At 45.3% G+C, this 16,270-nt stretch overlaps 1 protein-coding gene across 1 annotated transcript in view; it reads left to right on the forward strand.

The window, feature by feature from the left end:
- The first annotated feature begins 1,186 nt into the window (after positions 1–1,186).
- Positions 1,187–16,270, forward strand: part of Prtg (protogenin) — a 100,870-nt gene continuing 85,786 nt past the window's right edge. The window contains exons 1-2 of the mRNA XM_040740161.1: positions 1,187–1,479; positions 3,351–3,653. Of these exons, the coding sequence (XP_040596095.1) occupies positions 1,404–1,479; positions 3,351–3,653 (379 nt within the window). The 5' untranslated portion in view covers positions 1,187–1,403. The remainder of the gene's footprint in view (positions 1,480–3,350; positions 3,654–16,270) is intronic.

The following is a 16,270-nucleotide window of genomic DNA, read 5'->3' on the forward strand; positions in this document are numbered from 1 at the left end:
AGAAATTGTTCAAACTCATCTCTAAGACGGGTTTGGAAGCAACAGAGTCAAGGTACTGCTGTTTTACATGGGGTAGATTGACTTTTTAAAAGTAAGTTTGGGGGTAAGTAGTGCGGGGGCCCTAATGGATTTCCAAAACCACCCTCCCCCTCATACCTCCTCCCGCTCCTGCGCAATCAAGATTCCTGAAACTTGCTAAAGGCAGTTAGTGACAAAAGCTAGATTTCCGTCAGCGGTTTTAATTAAAGTTAGCTTTTAGCCTGTGCCCTCGTCATGTGCCAAAGATTTAGATCGGGATTAGCAAACGCTAATCCACGTGTAAAGGCTCTATGGGCTCCACACCAGTAGCCCCCCTGTTCGATCTCTTTAAATGTACGTTTCGACTCCTCTGGCTATCCTTAATTAATTTCAAGAGCTGTGAACAAATTCCCATCGTTGGTGTCTCCTTTCATCAGCCTGATTCTTAAGCAGGTAACACACCAAAGTCTGGCCTCGAATATCAAGCTCTGGACACCCTCTGATCTCGCCCCTATTCCCAGGACAAGGGCCTTTATGCACTTAACTTCTCACACATTAAAAACTTAATTAACTTGAAGCAGACTTAAAAGTTCTCCCCCGAAAGTAACTGCTAGTTTTAGAGCTCTCTTAGATGATTTTCAAGTCAAGGCTGTATCTGATGAGACCAGGGATGATAAGAAGTCTCCAAATGTGGGTGGTAGTGGGGGGGGGGTTGTCGCCATAGAAGGCCTCCAGGGGCGCTGACAAGCCTCAGAAGTGGGAACTGGACTTCCCAGAACAGGGCCTGGGCGGGTGAGCAAAGCAGGGGGATGGGCAGGGGGCCATCAGGGGAGAAGTCTCCGGCCTTTCCACATCTCTCAACACCATCCCTCCACCCCACCCCCTTCCTCCGTGCGGAATCCTCAACTGGCCGGCAGGAGGGAGAAGGGCCCCGGGGGGCTGGCCGCGGCCAGGAGGATTGGCCTTTGTGGCCCGGTGGCCGGCCGTGGCGCGCAGGCTGAGGGGCGGGGGCCTGACCCCCAGGTGCATTGTCCAGCGGGGCCCTCCCCCTGTCCCCGGGGTCGCCCAAACGATCGCAGCGTGTCCCTCCGCCAGCAGCGCCGACCTCGCCGTGCGGGGCCCAGGGGCCAGATGTAGAAAGTAGTCCCCGGCCGGCCAGGCTGTCCACTGCGCCGCCCTCTGCAGCCTCCCTCCGCCCCGGGCTGGACGCGACGCGCGTGGTCCCCGCGGCCTGGCGCGCGCACGGGGGTCCGTGCGCCTGCAAGCGGCGCGTCGCCTAGCCACGCCGGAGCAGCGGGTGCAGCAGGAGCTGCGGATCCAGGAGAGCAGCGGGAGCAGCGGGCGCGGGCGCACGGCCCGGGAGCATGCCCGCGCAGCCCCGCTGAATGGCGCCTCCCGTGCGCCCGGGGATGCCGCCCGTGCTGCTGTTGCTGCTGCTGCTGCCGCTCGGCTCCCTTCCAGGTGGGCGCGCTCTCCGAGCGAGTGTGCGCGACCGTGCGCGGGGAGGGGGACGGGCAGGGATGTCCCGGGTGGTGCGGCCGGCCCGGGCTTCCCTCGGGATGCGCGCTCCGAGCGATCCTCGGCCGAGGCCGAGTCTCCTTGGGGCCGCTGTCCACTCGCCCTGCTCACGCCATTGTCCGCGCTGCGGCCAGCCGGGGGTTCCGTGCTGCGTCCCGGGCCGCGGCCGCACGTGGTTTTATTTATATTGTTTCCTGAGTGGCAGCCTCGCCGCGCAGTGGGGCGCCGCGGTTGCGCGCCGTTTCTAGGGTTTGCAGTGGGTCCCCCAGGTCGCGGGGTGGCGGAGCCAGGAACCCCCCGCTTCCGCAGCTTGAAACTGAGCAAGGAGATGGGAGGGTGGAATTGCAACGAGAAGGAGCTTGAAAGTTGTGTGGCCCATTTGTGCCCCGGAGAGGCTAGAGGAAGGTGCCTGGACAGAACTTACTTTCTGCATGCAGGTCTTTGGGGTCCCGGCGGGAGTTCCCTGAAACCTCCAGATTAGCCTTGCACAAACTTGCATAAATTTATTTATCTCCCTTTTTTCAATCTTGGTTTCTTAAAAGACGGAAACGTATAAAGTGGGGGAAGGAGGGGATTTGAAAAGGTGTTAAGGAGCTTGAGTTACAAACAGCTTTTTTCTTTTTCCTTTTTCTTCTTTCTTTTTTTTTCTGGAAGAGTTAGTTTCAGTTAGCAAGAGAAAGGATCAAAGTAGTAAGCGGCTCAGAAACACAATGGGCGTCTTCCGGAGTGGTTGCATGCTGCATGGGGCTATTGGTAGCTGCCCTGGGCGGACCTTAGTGGAAGTTCCGAGCTCCAGACTGAGGTTTTCAGGATCTGCCTTGATGAGAAACAGATAAATCATTGCTGGGTATTTGTAATCAGGGCTTCAAACTGACCAGGAGAAGTGTTAAAAACAAAACAAAAGCCAGACTCCCACCAAGACCTTTAACTTTATGTTGGCCCAGATCATGCTTTTGCTCTAAACACAAGAGGCAACAAATGCTTTATTCTGGTGGACCACAGATTTGTGCTTGGATAAAACATTCCCTCTGCTCTGATAAAAATGTGTATTGGTTGATTAAGCAATCTCCTCTCCCTATTAGACAGTAAGGACCAATTAGTCACGCATTTTTTCCAACAGTTGGTAGCTCGAAAAAAGTGAAATAAAGGTTTCCTAATCCGATCACCCACTGAGCACAAGCAGCCAGAGTTACCGACTTTTCAAAGTCTATTGTGTGTCCTTTAAATACCTAGCTGGCTCGGCAGAAATGAAGTAAATGGATTTCTCTTAAGGATCCGAGACAGCATCCCTGCCGTAAAAGGGCAGATAGAAAAAAAAAATGCAAACTTGTAATTTGTCACAAAAGATAAACGCACTTCCCAAAGGAGTAGGTGCCGGATTTTCCAAAAACACTTCAAGAGACAAGGAAATAAACTCGCTTGTTCACAGAGTTGGAGTTTTGCTAATGATTTCTTGTAAAATTAGACTTTTATGACTTAACCCTGTTCAAGATCTTTTTGACAAGCTTGTAAAAGTAGCAAATGGCTTGTGCTAGTAGTTCTGATGATTTTGGGTCTCTGGCCAGAAACCTGAGAACCAAATTCTTAGGCTTCATAGAAGGCATCAGCGTCTTCCCCATGTCTTGAGTGTAGACACTGTAAAGGGAGACTTCTCTGACTTGTTGAAAGGGTTTGCAGTTATTGAGGTCCTTGGAAGCTAACCATTATGGCTGGAGAAACTGCCTTATACCACAAATATGTGTCTTACAGTTGTGTGCTGAATGATTTTATACCTGTAATTCTGGACATACCCCTCTCCCCCCTTTTCTTCACAGGAGTGTGGAGCTTTAGCGAACTGTTTTTCATGAAAGAACCGCAGGATGTAACTGTCACAAGGAAAGACTCCGTCTCTTTAGATTGCCAGGCTCACGGAGAAGGTCCCATTAAGGTCACATGGATGAAAAATGGAGCGAAATTGTCTGAAAACAAACGGATCCAGGTTCTGTCTAACGGCTCTCTGTACATCAGCGAGGTGGAAGGCAGGCGAGGAGAGCAGTCCGATGAAGGATTTTATCAGTGCTTGGCAGTGAACAAGTACGGGGCCATCCTCAGTCAGAAAGCTCATCTGACATTGTCAAGTAAGCATTTTAAGTTCTTCTTGGTGGTAACAGTTTTCTGTTAGAAGGGCTTTTTTATTTTTATTTTTATTGACTTATGAGTAGCACTAAAATCATTCATATGTTAAGAATTTCACCAGAGATGATAATAGCTGTTGCTAACGGAGGTGTGCAGAGAAATCTGCAAAAACTACATAAACTTGAGGTGTTGGGAACCAAATTCAAATTAGAGTTTGAAAGCGGCAGGTGACTATCTAAATTTCAAGTGTTGCCCACTGTGAGAATTACATGAAGAAGTTTGTGATAAAATTCCAGTCTTTTGGAAACCATTGGATGGAAGCAGTCACAAGGAAATCTTTCTGCTGTGTGGCTGGCTCTTGAGTGCTGACTCTTTCTTACAGCCCAACCTTCCGGCTCTCAGACCATGTAGCTTTTTGATTGTAAGAGAGGGCACTGGTCAGTAACTCTGAGGCTTTCCAAGTATTTCGAGTCTTTTCCATCTGGGAGGGAAGAAGAGATCAAGGCCATTTCTGTATTAGGCCTAATGGAATTAAACCAGATCTGCTCATTTATTTTCTCCAGTTATCATAAAGTCTGCTGTCTAAGGATTTCCTTTGTATTAACATCATTCAAGCAAGTGTCAGCCTTATGATCCATTGGGTGGTGGTTGACCTGGCAACTTCTGGGTGTCAGGAGGGGCCTAGGACAGGTAAGGGAGCTCCTTGAGGTCACCTCTTCAGGTGACCAGGCGACACTCCCCAGCAAGGTGAGATGTTGGAAAGAGTTTTACAGCTCTGGCTATGCTCTTAACCTCCGGAGGGCAGGTTTTTGCACTATACACACTGACCCGTTCATAAAGCATACAACAGGAAGAGCACGTTTTTGAGATAACCATATAATCTTTAGAGAGTGGTTTATCCAAGGTCTCCTCAATGGAAGCTCCAGAGATGGCTTTGAGTTTCCCAAGTGACTTAACTACGGCTTAGGGGCATATTTCTGCTGCACTTACTATTTTGTAATTGATGTAATTGTATGGTGATGATAAAGTGTAGAAAATAACTGCAGAGAGACATTTGTGTTGAACTATGTTGGCAAATTAGAGATGCTTCCAAGCCTAGCCCCACCCCCACCCCTGCCAAAGACGGACATAACCCTGAGAAGATCTCTGATAAACTCCACCCCCAATGCCCCCTGCTGTTTTCCTTGGGCTTTGATCATTGGTCATTGAAATCTTTCATTGAGCAGTGGTTTCACTGTACAGGGTCACTTTGAGGAGACTGTGCGTTTTAGCTCTATGCCCGGTTCATTTGAGTCTTGTGTAACGTAAATCACTCTGGGTTTCTTCTATTCCCATCTTTTCATATTTGTGGAATCTTTTTTTTTTTCCAAATTTTTTTCATGTCAAGGAACTGTAGTTTGTGTTGCGTTTGTGGGGAAGTGGACCATAGAGGGGAGTGGACAGGACTTAAAAGACAAACATTTATCAAGACGACACTTACTTCCAGGACCTCCTGAGAAGCCTGGCAGAATCCCACAACTCACCCTACTTTCTGACTCCATAAATAAAATCTGAAGTGAAACAAATATTAGGAACAGGGGCTGGGTTAGTGATGCAGTGTTGAAGCGTGTGTTTGGCATGATGGCGTGTGTTTGACATGATGAGTGTCTGGGTTCAGTTCAAACCTAAACTAAACCCCCCCCAAAAAATCAACCAAAAAAAAACTAATCATCCAAAAAACATAACATTTTGAGTATCTTCACATTTTTGTATCTTTAAATTTTTTATTAATAACACCTGATTACATATTACTCATTTTACAAAGTATTGTGGGGAAGTAAATGACCTGATCTTCATATTATAAATACAATTTTTTGTTAAGATTTATTTATTCTGTCTGCATGCATGCCTGCAGGCCAGGGGAGAGCATCAGATCTCATTATAGACTGTTGTGAGCCGCCGTGTGGGTGCTGGGATTTGAACCCCGGGTCCTCTGGAAGAGCAGCCAGTGCTCTTAACCGCTGAACCATCTCTCCAGCCCCCTATAAATATCAATTTTTGGATTGAAGAAAATCAGGTGTGGCACATATCTGTGGTCCCATCAGTGGGAGGCTGAGGCAGGAGGATGGCGAGTTTAGACTGTTTATCAAGGCCTGTCTTAGAAACTCACGAAGCCATCTCACAGGCCCTCAGAAACAAGCAAAACTTCCCAGATGAACTGCTTAGATCATCACCTTGCTTTAGGTGGGGGGGGGGTCTTTCACCCAGTCACTACTAATGGATTTTAAAACAAGAAATGCACAGCGGATTTAATTTAGATTTTTCTTTAAGAAGGCTCTCAGTGATCCTGTATCCATACAGTTTTGTTGTTTAAGAGGCCGTGTCTTGTGACAGGGGCTGTAATCGCTCTTCCTGTGCAGATGTTATCCAAAGTGATCAGGAAGAGGGGAGCATTAAGTGGGCATTCTGTTGTTTTTGTGTGTGTTTTTAAAGCTAGTGCTTCCACTTACTGATAACAGCAGGGTACAAGTGTGTTCTTTTTGTTTTCTTGGGGATTTTATGAGCGAATGCATCTTTTGGTTTGGCGGTGGTAGTCACTACCAGTAATCTAAAACTTTAATCTGTGCCACTCTTGGGTTTTTTAACACACAGGCTGAGTTTCTGAATTTAGCGGCTAGAAGCGGAAAGTTGCACTCTGGGCCAGAATTCCATTATTCATGTGTAAATTAGGAATCGGCAAGGTTAAAAGGTTAGACACTGGCCGGGGTGAGGTTTACCCTGTGATAAAGAGCAGATGACCCTCATTCATTGGCCCCAGCTTTCATGTAGCTCTTCTGCAAAGTTGCTTATTGCCATGAATTGTTCTTGAGGAATGCAGAAATTCGAATGTGAGCAGGCCCTTCCTTAAGTGTCACTGTGGGGCCTTATCTCCCAGCACATCAGCACAGGGTTCTTCCCCAAGGCCTGGAGGCTTGGCTTTCCGGTTGTTCACCCAAGCACAAAAGAATGCGAATTCAGCTAGTTTAGTTTTGCTAAGGCATCCTGTTTTAAAAAGGAAAACATAGGGTTAAAGTAATATATAGCTATTTTTAAAAGTAATCCTTTGTGTTGATAGCCATTTTATTGTCCCCTTTTTACATTTTCATGAAATTTGAAAAGAGGTGAAGGATGTTGGGAGCCCCTTTTCTAGTTGCATACAATAGTAATCAGAACATTAATATAGGACCTATAAATGTTTAGTTTTAGCACATCAAAATTCACCTACTTGAGTGCTAAGTCTTCCTTATATAAACACTGCAATTAAAATATTTTAGGGGTACCAAATGACCAGAGAGCCGTCTGGATGTTCCTAGCGTTCTTAATGCTGGTGTAAGATAAATCTCATAGGAAGGCATTAGTGTGCTTCAAACAGCCTCATATTTCAACAAGTTTAAATTAAGATAAGGGAAGTAAAGGAGGGGGCGGGCGTATGGCCATCAGCGAGGACTGAACAGGAAACTCCATGTTTGTCTCCTTTCCATAAAAGGTGGGAATCGAAGCCCCTAGATAGGATGGGAGCACAAATCTGCCCTGTCTTTCTTAGGGGTTTCATGATTTTTTTTTTAATCTTGAGCAAAGACAAAAAAGCAATTGTAAGATGGAAGAACATAGGAATTCTCTAAACTTCATAATTCTTCTTAGAAATATGAGATTAATTTTAACCATTTCTGTAACTTTTAGGGGCAAGAGTCCTTGCCTTTAGTAAGATATGTTTTTCATGAATAAAATGCTTCTGTTTCAGTTTAAGATGAACTTTCAAGGATTTTTATTTTGTGGGTATGGTTTTCTGCCTTAAAGAGTAATTTATCAATTATCATCCAAAGTTTAATTAGAAAACTTTTAAAATAATGTTTTGAAAAAGAGAATAAGAATATGAAAATATGGGGCTGGAGAGATGGCTCAGCGGTTAAGAGCACTGACTGTTCTTCCAGAGGTCCTGAGTTCAATTCCCGGCAAACGCATGGTGGCTCACAACCACCTTAAATGAGATCTGACACCTGTAGACAGAAGGCTGTATACACAATAAATAAATAAAATATAAAAAAATAATATGAAAATATAGTTCAGATATTTGGATTTTATTAGAGATCCTGAACTCCAAGCTGGCAAAATTTGTCTGCAGCGTCCCTGTCCCAGTGGGGTTTGTGGACTTTGAGGATCAGCGTCTTGTCTGTGGGGCACACAAGGTCTTAGCAGTCACCCACCCTAGTTCAGCAGTTCTGACACAGAACTCAAAGTCCCTGGATTTTGGAAAAATAAAGAGAATGAAGCAGGTATTTTGAGGGACTGGTTTGCTAACTCTGTAAAAATAAAGCATAGTTACTACTTCCTGATGTCCTAGAGAGCTTGTGGTTTGAACAGTCTGTTTAAGTTACTGTCAGTTGTCCTGGATACATGAAGTCAACTCAGTAAAAGCTGCACACACCTGGTCCTGCAGCTTGGCTGGGCTCCCTGAAGGTCTCTCTACTTGAGGTCTGGTCTGCTTATCAGAGGCTGGATAATCTCTGGGTCAGGGAACCAGTTTTTCCTTCTTTATGTGTGATTCATGACTCATTTTGTGCCAATTGAAACACTATCTTCCTCTTTTCAAAGTTGGTGGATTTTTTTTCTTTTCTTTTTTGGAAGCAAAGCAGGATCCAGCAAGGGGGTAGAGTTCTATGTTTCTCGAACACACACACACACACACACACACACACACACACACACACACACACACACACACACACACACACGTGTTTGCTTTATTTCTGCCCATTTTTTAAAGGAAATCTCAAAAGGGTCCTGTGTCTATACCCTTTTGGTCAGCTGTCTCTGATGAATCCAGAGAAAGAGCTTCACAGCCAGGGGTTGTTTGTACAAACCCCTGGGGATCTGTGCTCCCAAATTCAACAGCTGGGCCTGTGGAGGAAGCTCTCAGCAATTTAAGAGACTAGCCGAAAACTAATCTTTTAAGCAAGGCTTTGGGTTTAATGCATATTTCAGTTAATAAATCAAATGCATTTGAGGTTACCTCTGTGAAAGCCACATTTTTAACTTCGGTTAGGAGACAAGATCTTGTCTTCTAGCCAGAGTTGGTCAGCTAGTATCTAGTAAACAGTAAACTAAGTAGGATTCAGCTAGAAAACTAATGAAGACTTACTTGCAAAATAATCAACCATGTTGAATCATGCTTGATCTCTTTTAAAAAGAGACATATTTATTTTTATTTTGTGCCTGTGTCTGTGTGACTACCTGGTACTCATGGATGCTGCTAGATCTGGAACTGAAGGGTGTTCCAGACATTTGTGAGCATCTTGATGTGGGTGTTGGAAACTGAATTCTGGTACTTTATAAGGGCAGCAAGTGGGGCCGGAGAGATGGCTTGTCAGGTAAGAGCACTGATTGCCCTTTCAGAGGACCTGGGTTCAATTCCCAGCACCCACATGGCAGCTCACAGTTCCTAGACTTCTGACACCTTCACACAGACACATGCAGGCAAAACACCTTCACCCAGACACACATGTAGCCAAAACACCTTCACCCAGACACACATGCAGGCAAAACATCTTCACCCAGACACACATGCAGGCAAAACACCAGTGATCATAAAATTTAAAAAAAAATCATTTTTTGATTTTTGGTTTTTTGAGACAGGGATTCTCTGTATTGCTTTGGAAGTTGTCCTGAGCTTACTCTGTAGACCAGGCTGGCCTTGAACTCACAGAGACCCGCCTGCCTCTACCTCCTGAGTGCTGGGATTAAAGGCGTGCGCCGCTACTGCCCGGCTTGATGAACCTTAAAAAGCCAAATTCTTACAGACTAAGCAGAAGGCATGAATTTAAAATGTTTGGTTTGTTTGTTTGTTTCTGGAGGGCTTGCCCTTTCTAGAGTGTTTGTAGATGTGTGTTTGACTGCTTCAACATCGACAGCGGTTAGGTTAATCAAGAGACTGGGGAATACAGGCACTGTTTGGGACTCTGGCTTCTTATCTGTGTCCTCACTTGGCTTAGTGCTTGGCACTGTGGAAAACAGAATCTTTTTTTTTTCTGAAACGGTTTCTTTGTGTCATAGTCCTAGCTGTTGTGGAACTCATTTTGTAGACCAGGCTGGCCTCGAATTCACAGAGATCTGCCTGTCTCTGCCTCCCATGTGCTGGGATTAGAGGTGTGTGCACACCTGGCTGTGTGACTTTTTTAAAAAAGGTTTATTTCATGTGTATGAGTGTTTTTGTCTTCATGTATTTCCGTGTACCATGTGCACCTTGTTCTGTAAGTCTGGAAGAAAGCATTGGATCTTTTAGGATTGGTGTTAAGAGCAGTTGTGAATGCCTTGTGAGTGCTAGGAATTGAACCTAGGTCCTCTGCAAGAGCAGCCAGTTCTCTTAATCACTGAGCCGTCTCTCCAGCCCTATCATAGTTATTTAAAAATTTTCTTTGGTAGTGCTGTTTTATACTGTGAGGTGTGTGTGTGTGCACATACATATATTATATATCATGAGTGTGGAAGACAGCATGAATGCTCTGTTATCTCCTTCCACTCTGTGAGCCTTGGGAGTGAGGTGTGTGTGTGTGCACATACATATATTATATATCATGAGTGTGGAAGACAGCATGAATGCTCTGTTATCTCCTTCCACTCTGTGAGCCTTGGGAGTTGAATTCTCGTCCTCGGGCCTGGTGGCAGACCCTTTAATCCACTGAGCCATCTTGCTAGCATTTGTTTTGTAATTTTTAGTGGTACTCAGACCATAGTAAAACTCAGGGACGTAACATCTTTGCTACCAACACCCCCCAGGCCTCAGTAAAATTTTGATAAAGGTATCCTGTTTGTGGATGGCATTCTCAGAGTTCTAAGCTTTGGCATAGCTCGAAGTTTGGGCCAGATAGTGCCTCATTATGGTGTTATCTGGTGCCTTCCATGCTGTGTGTTCCAGCATTTCTGCCTTAAGTCCCTCCCAGTCCTTCTGTGACAACCAGAAAAACCCAGACACTCCTGTGTGAGGACCACTGATACTTTTGTGGGTGGAGGGAAACGTGTACCCCAGAGAGTGTCTTGGGGTGTTCTGCATGTTGTGTGGCATCGACAGACCAGAGAATGTTCGTTGGCTGTGTGGTAAGTGTGGGTGAATGGCAAACACGGCAAGTCTCTCGGTGTAAATCAACAGTACCTTCCTTTCATTTCAAGCAGAAGCCTCTTAACTTCTGCTCATAATGATGCCAGGGTGGTAGCCTCTTTTTTTTTTTACCCCAAAGGCAGGCTTTCTCCATGTAGCTCTGTCTGTCCTGGAACTTGCTCAGTAGAGCAGGCTGGCCTTAAACTCAAAGATCCGCCTGCCTCTGCCTCCCGAGTGTTGAGCTTAAAAGTGTGCGTGTGCGCCACTACCACCTGGAGTGGATGACAGCATCTTGAGAGGGCCCCAGGGCCAAGTAAAGGGGAAGGCACTGGACTGAGTCTTCATCTTTCTCAAGTTGTTGTTTGTGTGTGTGTGTGTGTGTGTGTGTGTGTGTGTGTGTGTGTGTGTGTATGCCTGTGGATACATGTGTTTTCACGTGCTTATAGAGGTCAGAGGTCAATATCCAGTGTGTTCTTTAGCCTCTTCCCACCTGTTTTTGGAGATGTGGAGACTCATTGAGCCTGAACTCATTAACGTGGTGCTCTGGCTAGCCAGAGCCCCAGAGACCCTCCTGTCTCTGTCTCCTTGGTCCTGGGGTTACAGTGCATGCTGTTGTATCTGCTCTTCTGTGAGTGTGAGGGAGCAGATTTTGGATTCTCACGCTTGTGCAACAGACGCTTTACTCCCGGAGCCATCTCTTCAGCCCTAAGTACTTACTCGGTGAGATTTTGCTCAGCCCCATTGTACCAGAACCATTTTAGTCCCTGAGAAGAATTAAAGTAACTTGGCTGGTATTTAATATACCATTTTGGACTTTGTTCATGGGAGGTTTAAAGCCAAATGCAGATAATTTAGATACTTGTATTTTATTTATTTATGTTTGTTTTCACGGTATTAGGGATTAAACCCTGGATCTCCATAGCAAGAATTCACTTTGTCAACCTCCCTTAGACCCAGCTTGACTAGGACTACTGTTTTCCTTTCTTTATGATTTTTTAATTTTATTTTATGTGCATGGGTGTTTGCTTGTGTGTATGCATTCATACTATGTGCGTGCAGTTCCCTTGGAGGCTAAAAGAGGGAGTTAGACCCTCTGGAACTGTAGCTGTAAACAGTTGTGAGCTGCCCAGGCTCTCAGGTACTCTTAACCATCGTCTCTCCAGCCCCTGGTTTTAAGACTCTGGGAAAGTGTATTATTATTTTAATGGAGACTGTTCCGTTCTCTATGGCTGTGTTTCTTTGAGAGTTTGCACGTGATACGTGATTTTATAAATATTAATGGTAAATTTTAATGTGTATTGATTCAGCATTTTAAAAATATAGTTAAGACTTTCTCTTGAGAGCTCTGCTAATGTGTTTGTGCAGGGCAGATGACACTCCTGCCCCCAGTTCCTATTAATATGATCAGGTGTAATTTTTACCAGCTTTCAGTCTGCATTAGTGTAAGTCTCCTTGATTGGGTCTAAAGTAATTCAGATTGAAATATTGACCTCAAAGTGGATTTAGAATAGGGAAAAAGTGCTTTGATGTCAGCATTAAAAAAGAAGAAGAAGAAGCTTGACTGTATTTCTTCATGCTTTCAATCCCAGCACTCAGGGGGCAGAGGCAGGTGGATTTATGTGAGTTTGAGGCCAGCCTGATTTACAGAGCAATAGCTGGGCTGGTACACAGAGAAATCCTATCTCAGAAAAAAGTAAGTAAATAAATAAATAGGTGTGTGTGGTGTGTGTGTAGCCCAGCTTTTCTTATAAGAGACTTTTAGTAGTTAACTGTTTTCTGAGTAAGCAGAATGGTAAAAAGTTGTTAGCCTGGTAGTTCACACCTTTAATCCTAGCACTTGGGAGGTCAGAGGCAGGTGGATCTCTGTGTTTGAGGCCAGCCTGGGGTACAAAGCGAAGTCCAGGACAGCCAGTGCTACACAGAGAAACCCTGTCACCAAAAGCCAAATAAACAAAGTGTGTGTGTGTGTGTGTGTGTGTGTGAAGGCATGCGTGTGTCGCGGTGGAGGCCCATAAGACCACTTGTAGGAGCTGGGTCTCTTGCTCCACACGTGGGTCCTGGGAATTGAACTTAGGTCCTCAGGCTTCGCAGTAAGTGTCTTTACCCACTGCACCATCCCATTAGTAATGCTTTTAACATAATTTTAGCTGAGGGACTACTTTGACTAAAGTTGTGTGATTGCCAAAGACATTTTTGAAGTTATCTGAATATGTCAGGATATGGTTTCTTAAGTTTTTGTTTGAAACAAGGTTTCTCTGTGTAGCCCTTACTGTCCTGGAACTCTCTTTGTATGCAGACCACGCTGGCCTCAAACTCACAGACATCTGCCTGCCTCTGTACCAGATGTGCTGGGATTAAAGGTGTGCACTGTCACCCACCGCCTGGCTTTGCTTCTTATCTCCCCCTCCCCGCTTTGATTTTTCTTGACCGTTCCAACAATGTCAAAATAATTATCAGAAACTGAGTTAATGTCATGTCTATGGTTAAACTGACGTTGTATTTTATGTGCATGAATGCTATACAGTTCTGCCTGGGGGAATGTGCTGATGGGAGTATGTGAAGCTATTAGCGAGCTCTGTTATTTGTTCATTGAAGTTTTTGCTGTTTTCCATTAAACTGAGTACAGTTTCAGCCTGTCAGCTTATTGGGGGGGGGGAGAGCAAGATTTAAAACAAACTCAAGCAGGGCAGTGGTGGTGCATGCCTATAATCCCAGCACTCGGGAGACAGAGGCAGGCGGATCTCTGTGAGTTCCAGGACAGCCTCCAAAGCTACACAGAGAAACCCTGTCTTGAAAAACAACAGAAAACAGCAACAGCAACAACAAAACCCCTCATTTTTTTCCATGCTTTTTTTTGTGCTGGGGGAACCCAGGGCAGCAAGCATGATAGGCAAACACTGGACCTTTGAGTTTCAAACCCAGCCCTCGTTTTATGTGCTGGTGACAGCCTCAGAAGGGTGTTGTTCATGTGCAACAACGGCATTTGAAATAGTGGAGTAAAACCAAAGTCACAGTGAAAGGATCTCTCAACTCAGGATTTGGGTTCTGTGATTTTTTTTTTTTGAAACAATTCAGTTACCTTGCTTCAGAGAGCTGCCGAGCTGTAGCTGTGGTAGCGCATTTGCCTGTATGCAAGGGACCATGGCTGCTAAGACTACTCCAGGGCGGGAGAGAGAGACTGCTCGGTGGCTATTAAGAACGTTGGATGCTCCTTCCATGTCCATTTCTCAGCACCATCGTGGCTGCTCACACCAGTCTGTAAGTCCAGTGCCCCCTTCTGGCTTATGTGAACACAGACTTCATGCGGGCAAAGTTCACATATACATAAAATAATAAAGTTTTGGAAAAAATCTACTCCAAGATTTCAGCGCGAGAGTGTTTATAAAGCCAATTTCATGTTCGTGAAATTGTTTATGGAAAGTTTTAGTTATGAGAGACGTAGTGTTACAGTTGTCCCATAATATGTAAGAAGATAGATCCAGTGATAACAGTTTTCCAAATATTTGCATAGTTTTTTTTTAAGTTTTAGTTAAGAGATGATACAATGGGAGATGCATTACCATGGTTGGATGCTTTTCATCTGTGATAGTGGAATTATGCTGTTTTTTTTAAAGAAACGTCATACAGGGAAAACAAACTTAACAAAATAGCATGGGTGCCACGAAGTGCCTGAACTGTGTGTGGCTCTGGAGGCATTGTGTCCCTTGCGTAGTAATTGATGAGATTAAATGCAATGATTGATTTCTGCTTCGTTGCTGACGCACATTTGTGAGCAGTTGCTTTGACACCTTAGCAGGATGTCAGAGGTCGGAGCATTCTTTCTTTGGGAGGATGGAGCTTTCAGATGCTGATCCCAGCAACTGCGCCCTGGACCTTTTGCCCCTTCTTCCGTCTTGCGTAGAATCGCTGAGGAGTGATGGTTGAAAGAAACGTCTCATAAATCAGCAGGAGAGGGCCTTTTTCTTCTAAGGCTTCTCAGAATGGTTGAGGACCAGCAGAAGCCAGGAAGAGATAACGCTATACTTTTTGGATTTTGAAAAACAAAACAACTTTGAATGGGAAGTGGTCCATTAGAATGTGTTAACCTGTGTCAAATGTGATTTTTTTTATCCGTATTGTCTTGTTTAATTTAAAATAAATTAGAACATGTAACCTATGTTTCTTCTGCTTTCCTTTATGTGGACTGGAATGGGAAAGGAGTAGGAAGTTATGTTGTGGTCATGTAATTTATATTGTTTCAGTGCCGGATTATCTACTTTAAAAAAAGATTAAAAAATTGTGTGTGTATGTATGTGTGTATTTGTGTGTGTGTGTGTGTGTGTGTGTGTCACAGTGGATGTGTGGAAGTCAGGAGATAACTTTGAGGGCTCAGTTCTCTACTTCCACCACACGAGTCCTGGAGAGCCGAGGTCACTACATGTGGTGGCAGCTCCTGTGACCCCCACTACCCTGAGTTTTTGCCTTTCAAAATACTATCCAGTAGCTACAGCCACTGGTTTTAGTTTGTTTTTGGATTTTTACCACACCCACTATCCAGGTTTGTATCTAATGATGTCAGGCATGAATTCCACCAGATAGTGAGCAGTTGTGCTTACTGTGTGTGTGTGTGTGTGTATGTGTGTGTGTATGTTGCTTACTGTGTGTGTGAGTGTGTGTGCCTGCATGTGTGCACACATATGTGAGCAAATCTTTGAATTTCCTCGTGACACCTTGAGTACTGGTTGCCGTTGGGTGTTGTGGCAATAGGTCTGTGTCCATGCCCCTTTTTTGTACTCATGTGCCTATGCTTTTGTTATGTGTCTCTGTAAAATGATCCTTTTGTACTCTGTGGTGACTCATAAGAATTTTCTGTAGCTAACATGTGACTCTGGCTAGTTGTAGTGTGAACGCCTGGAATTAAGCACTGAGGAGGCCCTGAGTTCAGGTCCAGGGTGGTCGACATGGTGAGAGTTGTCTAAAACCTAACATCCATAGAAAAGCTAGGCAAAGGCCTGCTGTCATCCTCCTCTGACCCAAGGTTCACTGGGCTTTTTCTGCTTCCTCCTCCCCCTTCATTCCTCCACCTTCCTCCTTCCTCCTTCCTTTCCCGTTCCTTCCTCTTCTCTCCTCTCCCCCTCCCCCATGGTTTCACTGTCTTTCTTCCTCCCAAAGCCCTGAGTTTCACCGGCCTTCCGTCAGGACTGCCCTTCCGATGCTACTGCCTGCGGTCTGGGTCTCCCTCTTTCACAGCCCAGTGAGTGCTGGCCCTGCCTCTTGTCAAAGCGTTGGTGACTCTGGGCTCTCCCACTCCTGCCACCCAGCACTCTGGCAGCGCTCCACAGCTCCGCCTCCGTGGCAGCCGCCTGCAGCAGCCTCTTCTCGCCATTCTCGGTCTCTGCCACCACTAAGGTTCCCTTCATCCTTCTAGCCCGGCCTACTCTCCCAAGATACGCAAGAGGAGACCAGCTGAGAGAGGCCTTTGATTGAGCCTAAAGTCACAACACCGGAGAGACAGCCATCTCACCAAGA

The sequence above is a fragment of the Mesocricetus auratus genome, unplaced genomic scaffold, assembly GCF_017639785.1.
Source record: "Mesocricetus auratus isolate SY011 unplaced genomic scaffold, BCM_Maur_2.0 Super-Scaffold_100691, whole genome shotgun sequence".
NCBI lineage: Eukaryota > Metazoa > Chordata > Mammalia > Rodentia > Cricetidae > Mesocricetus > Mesocricetus auratus.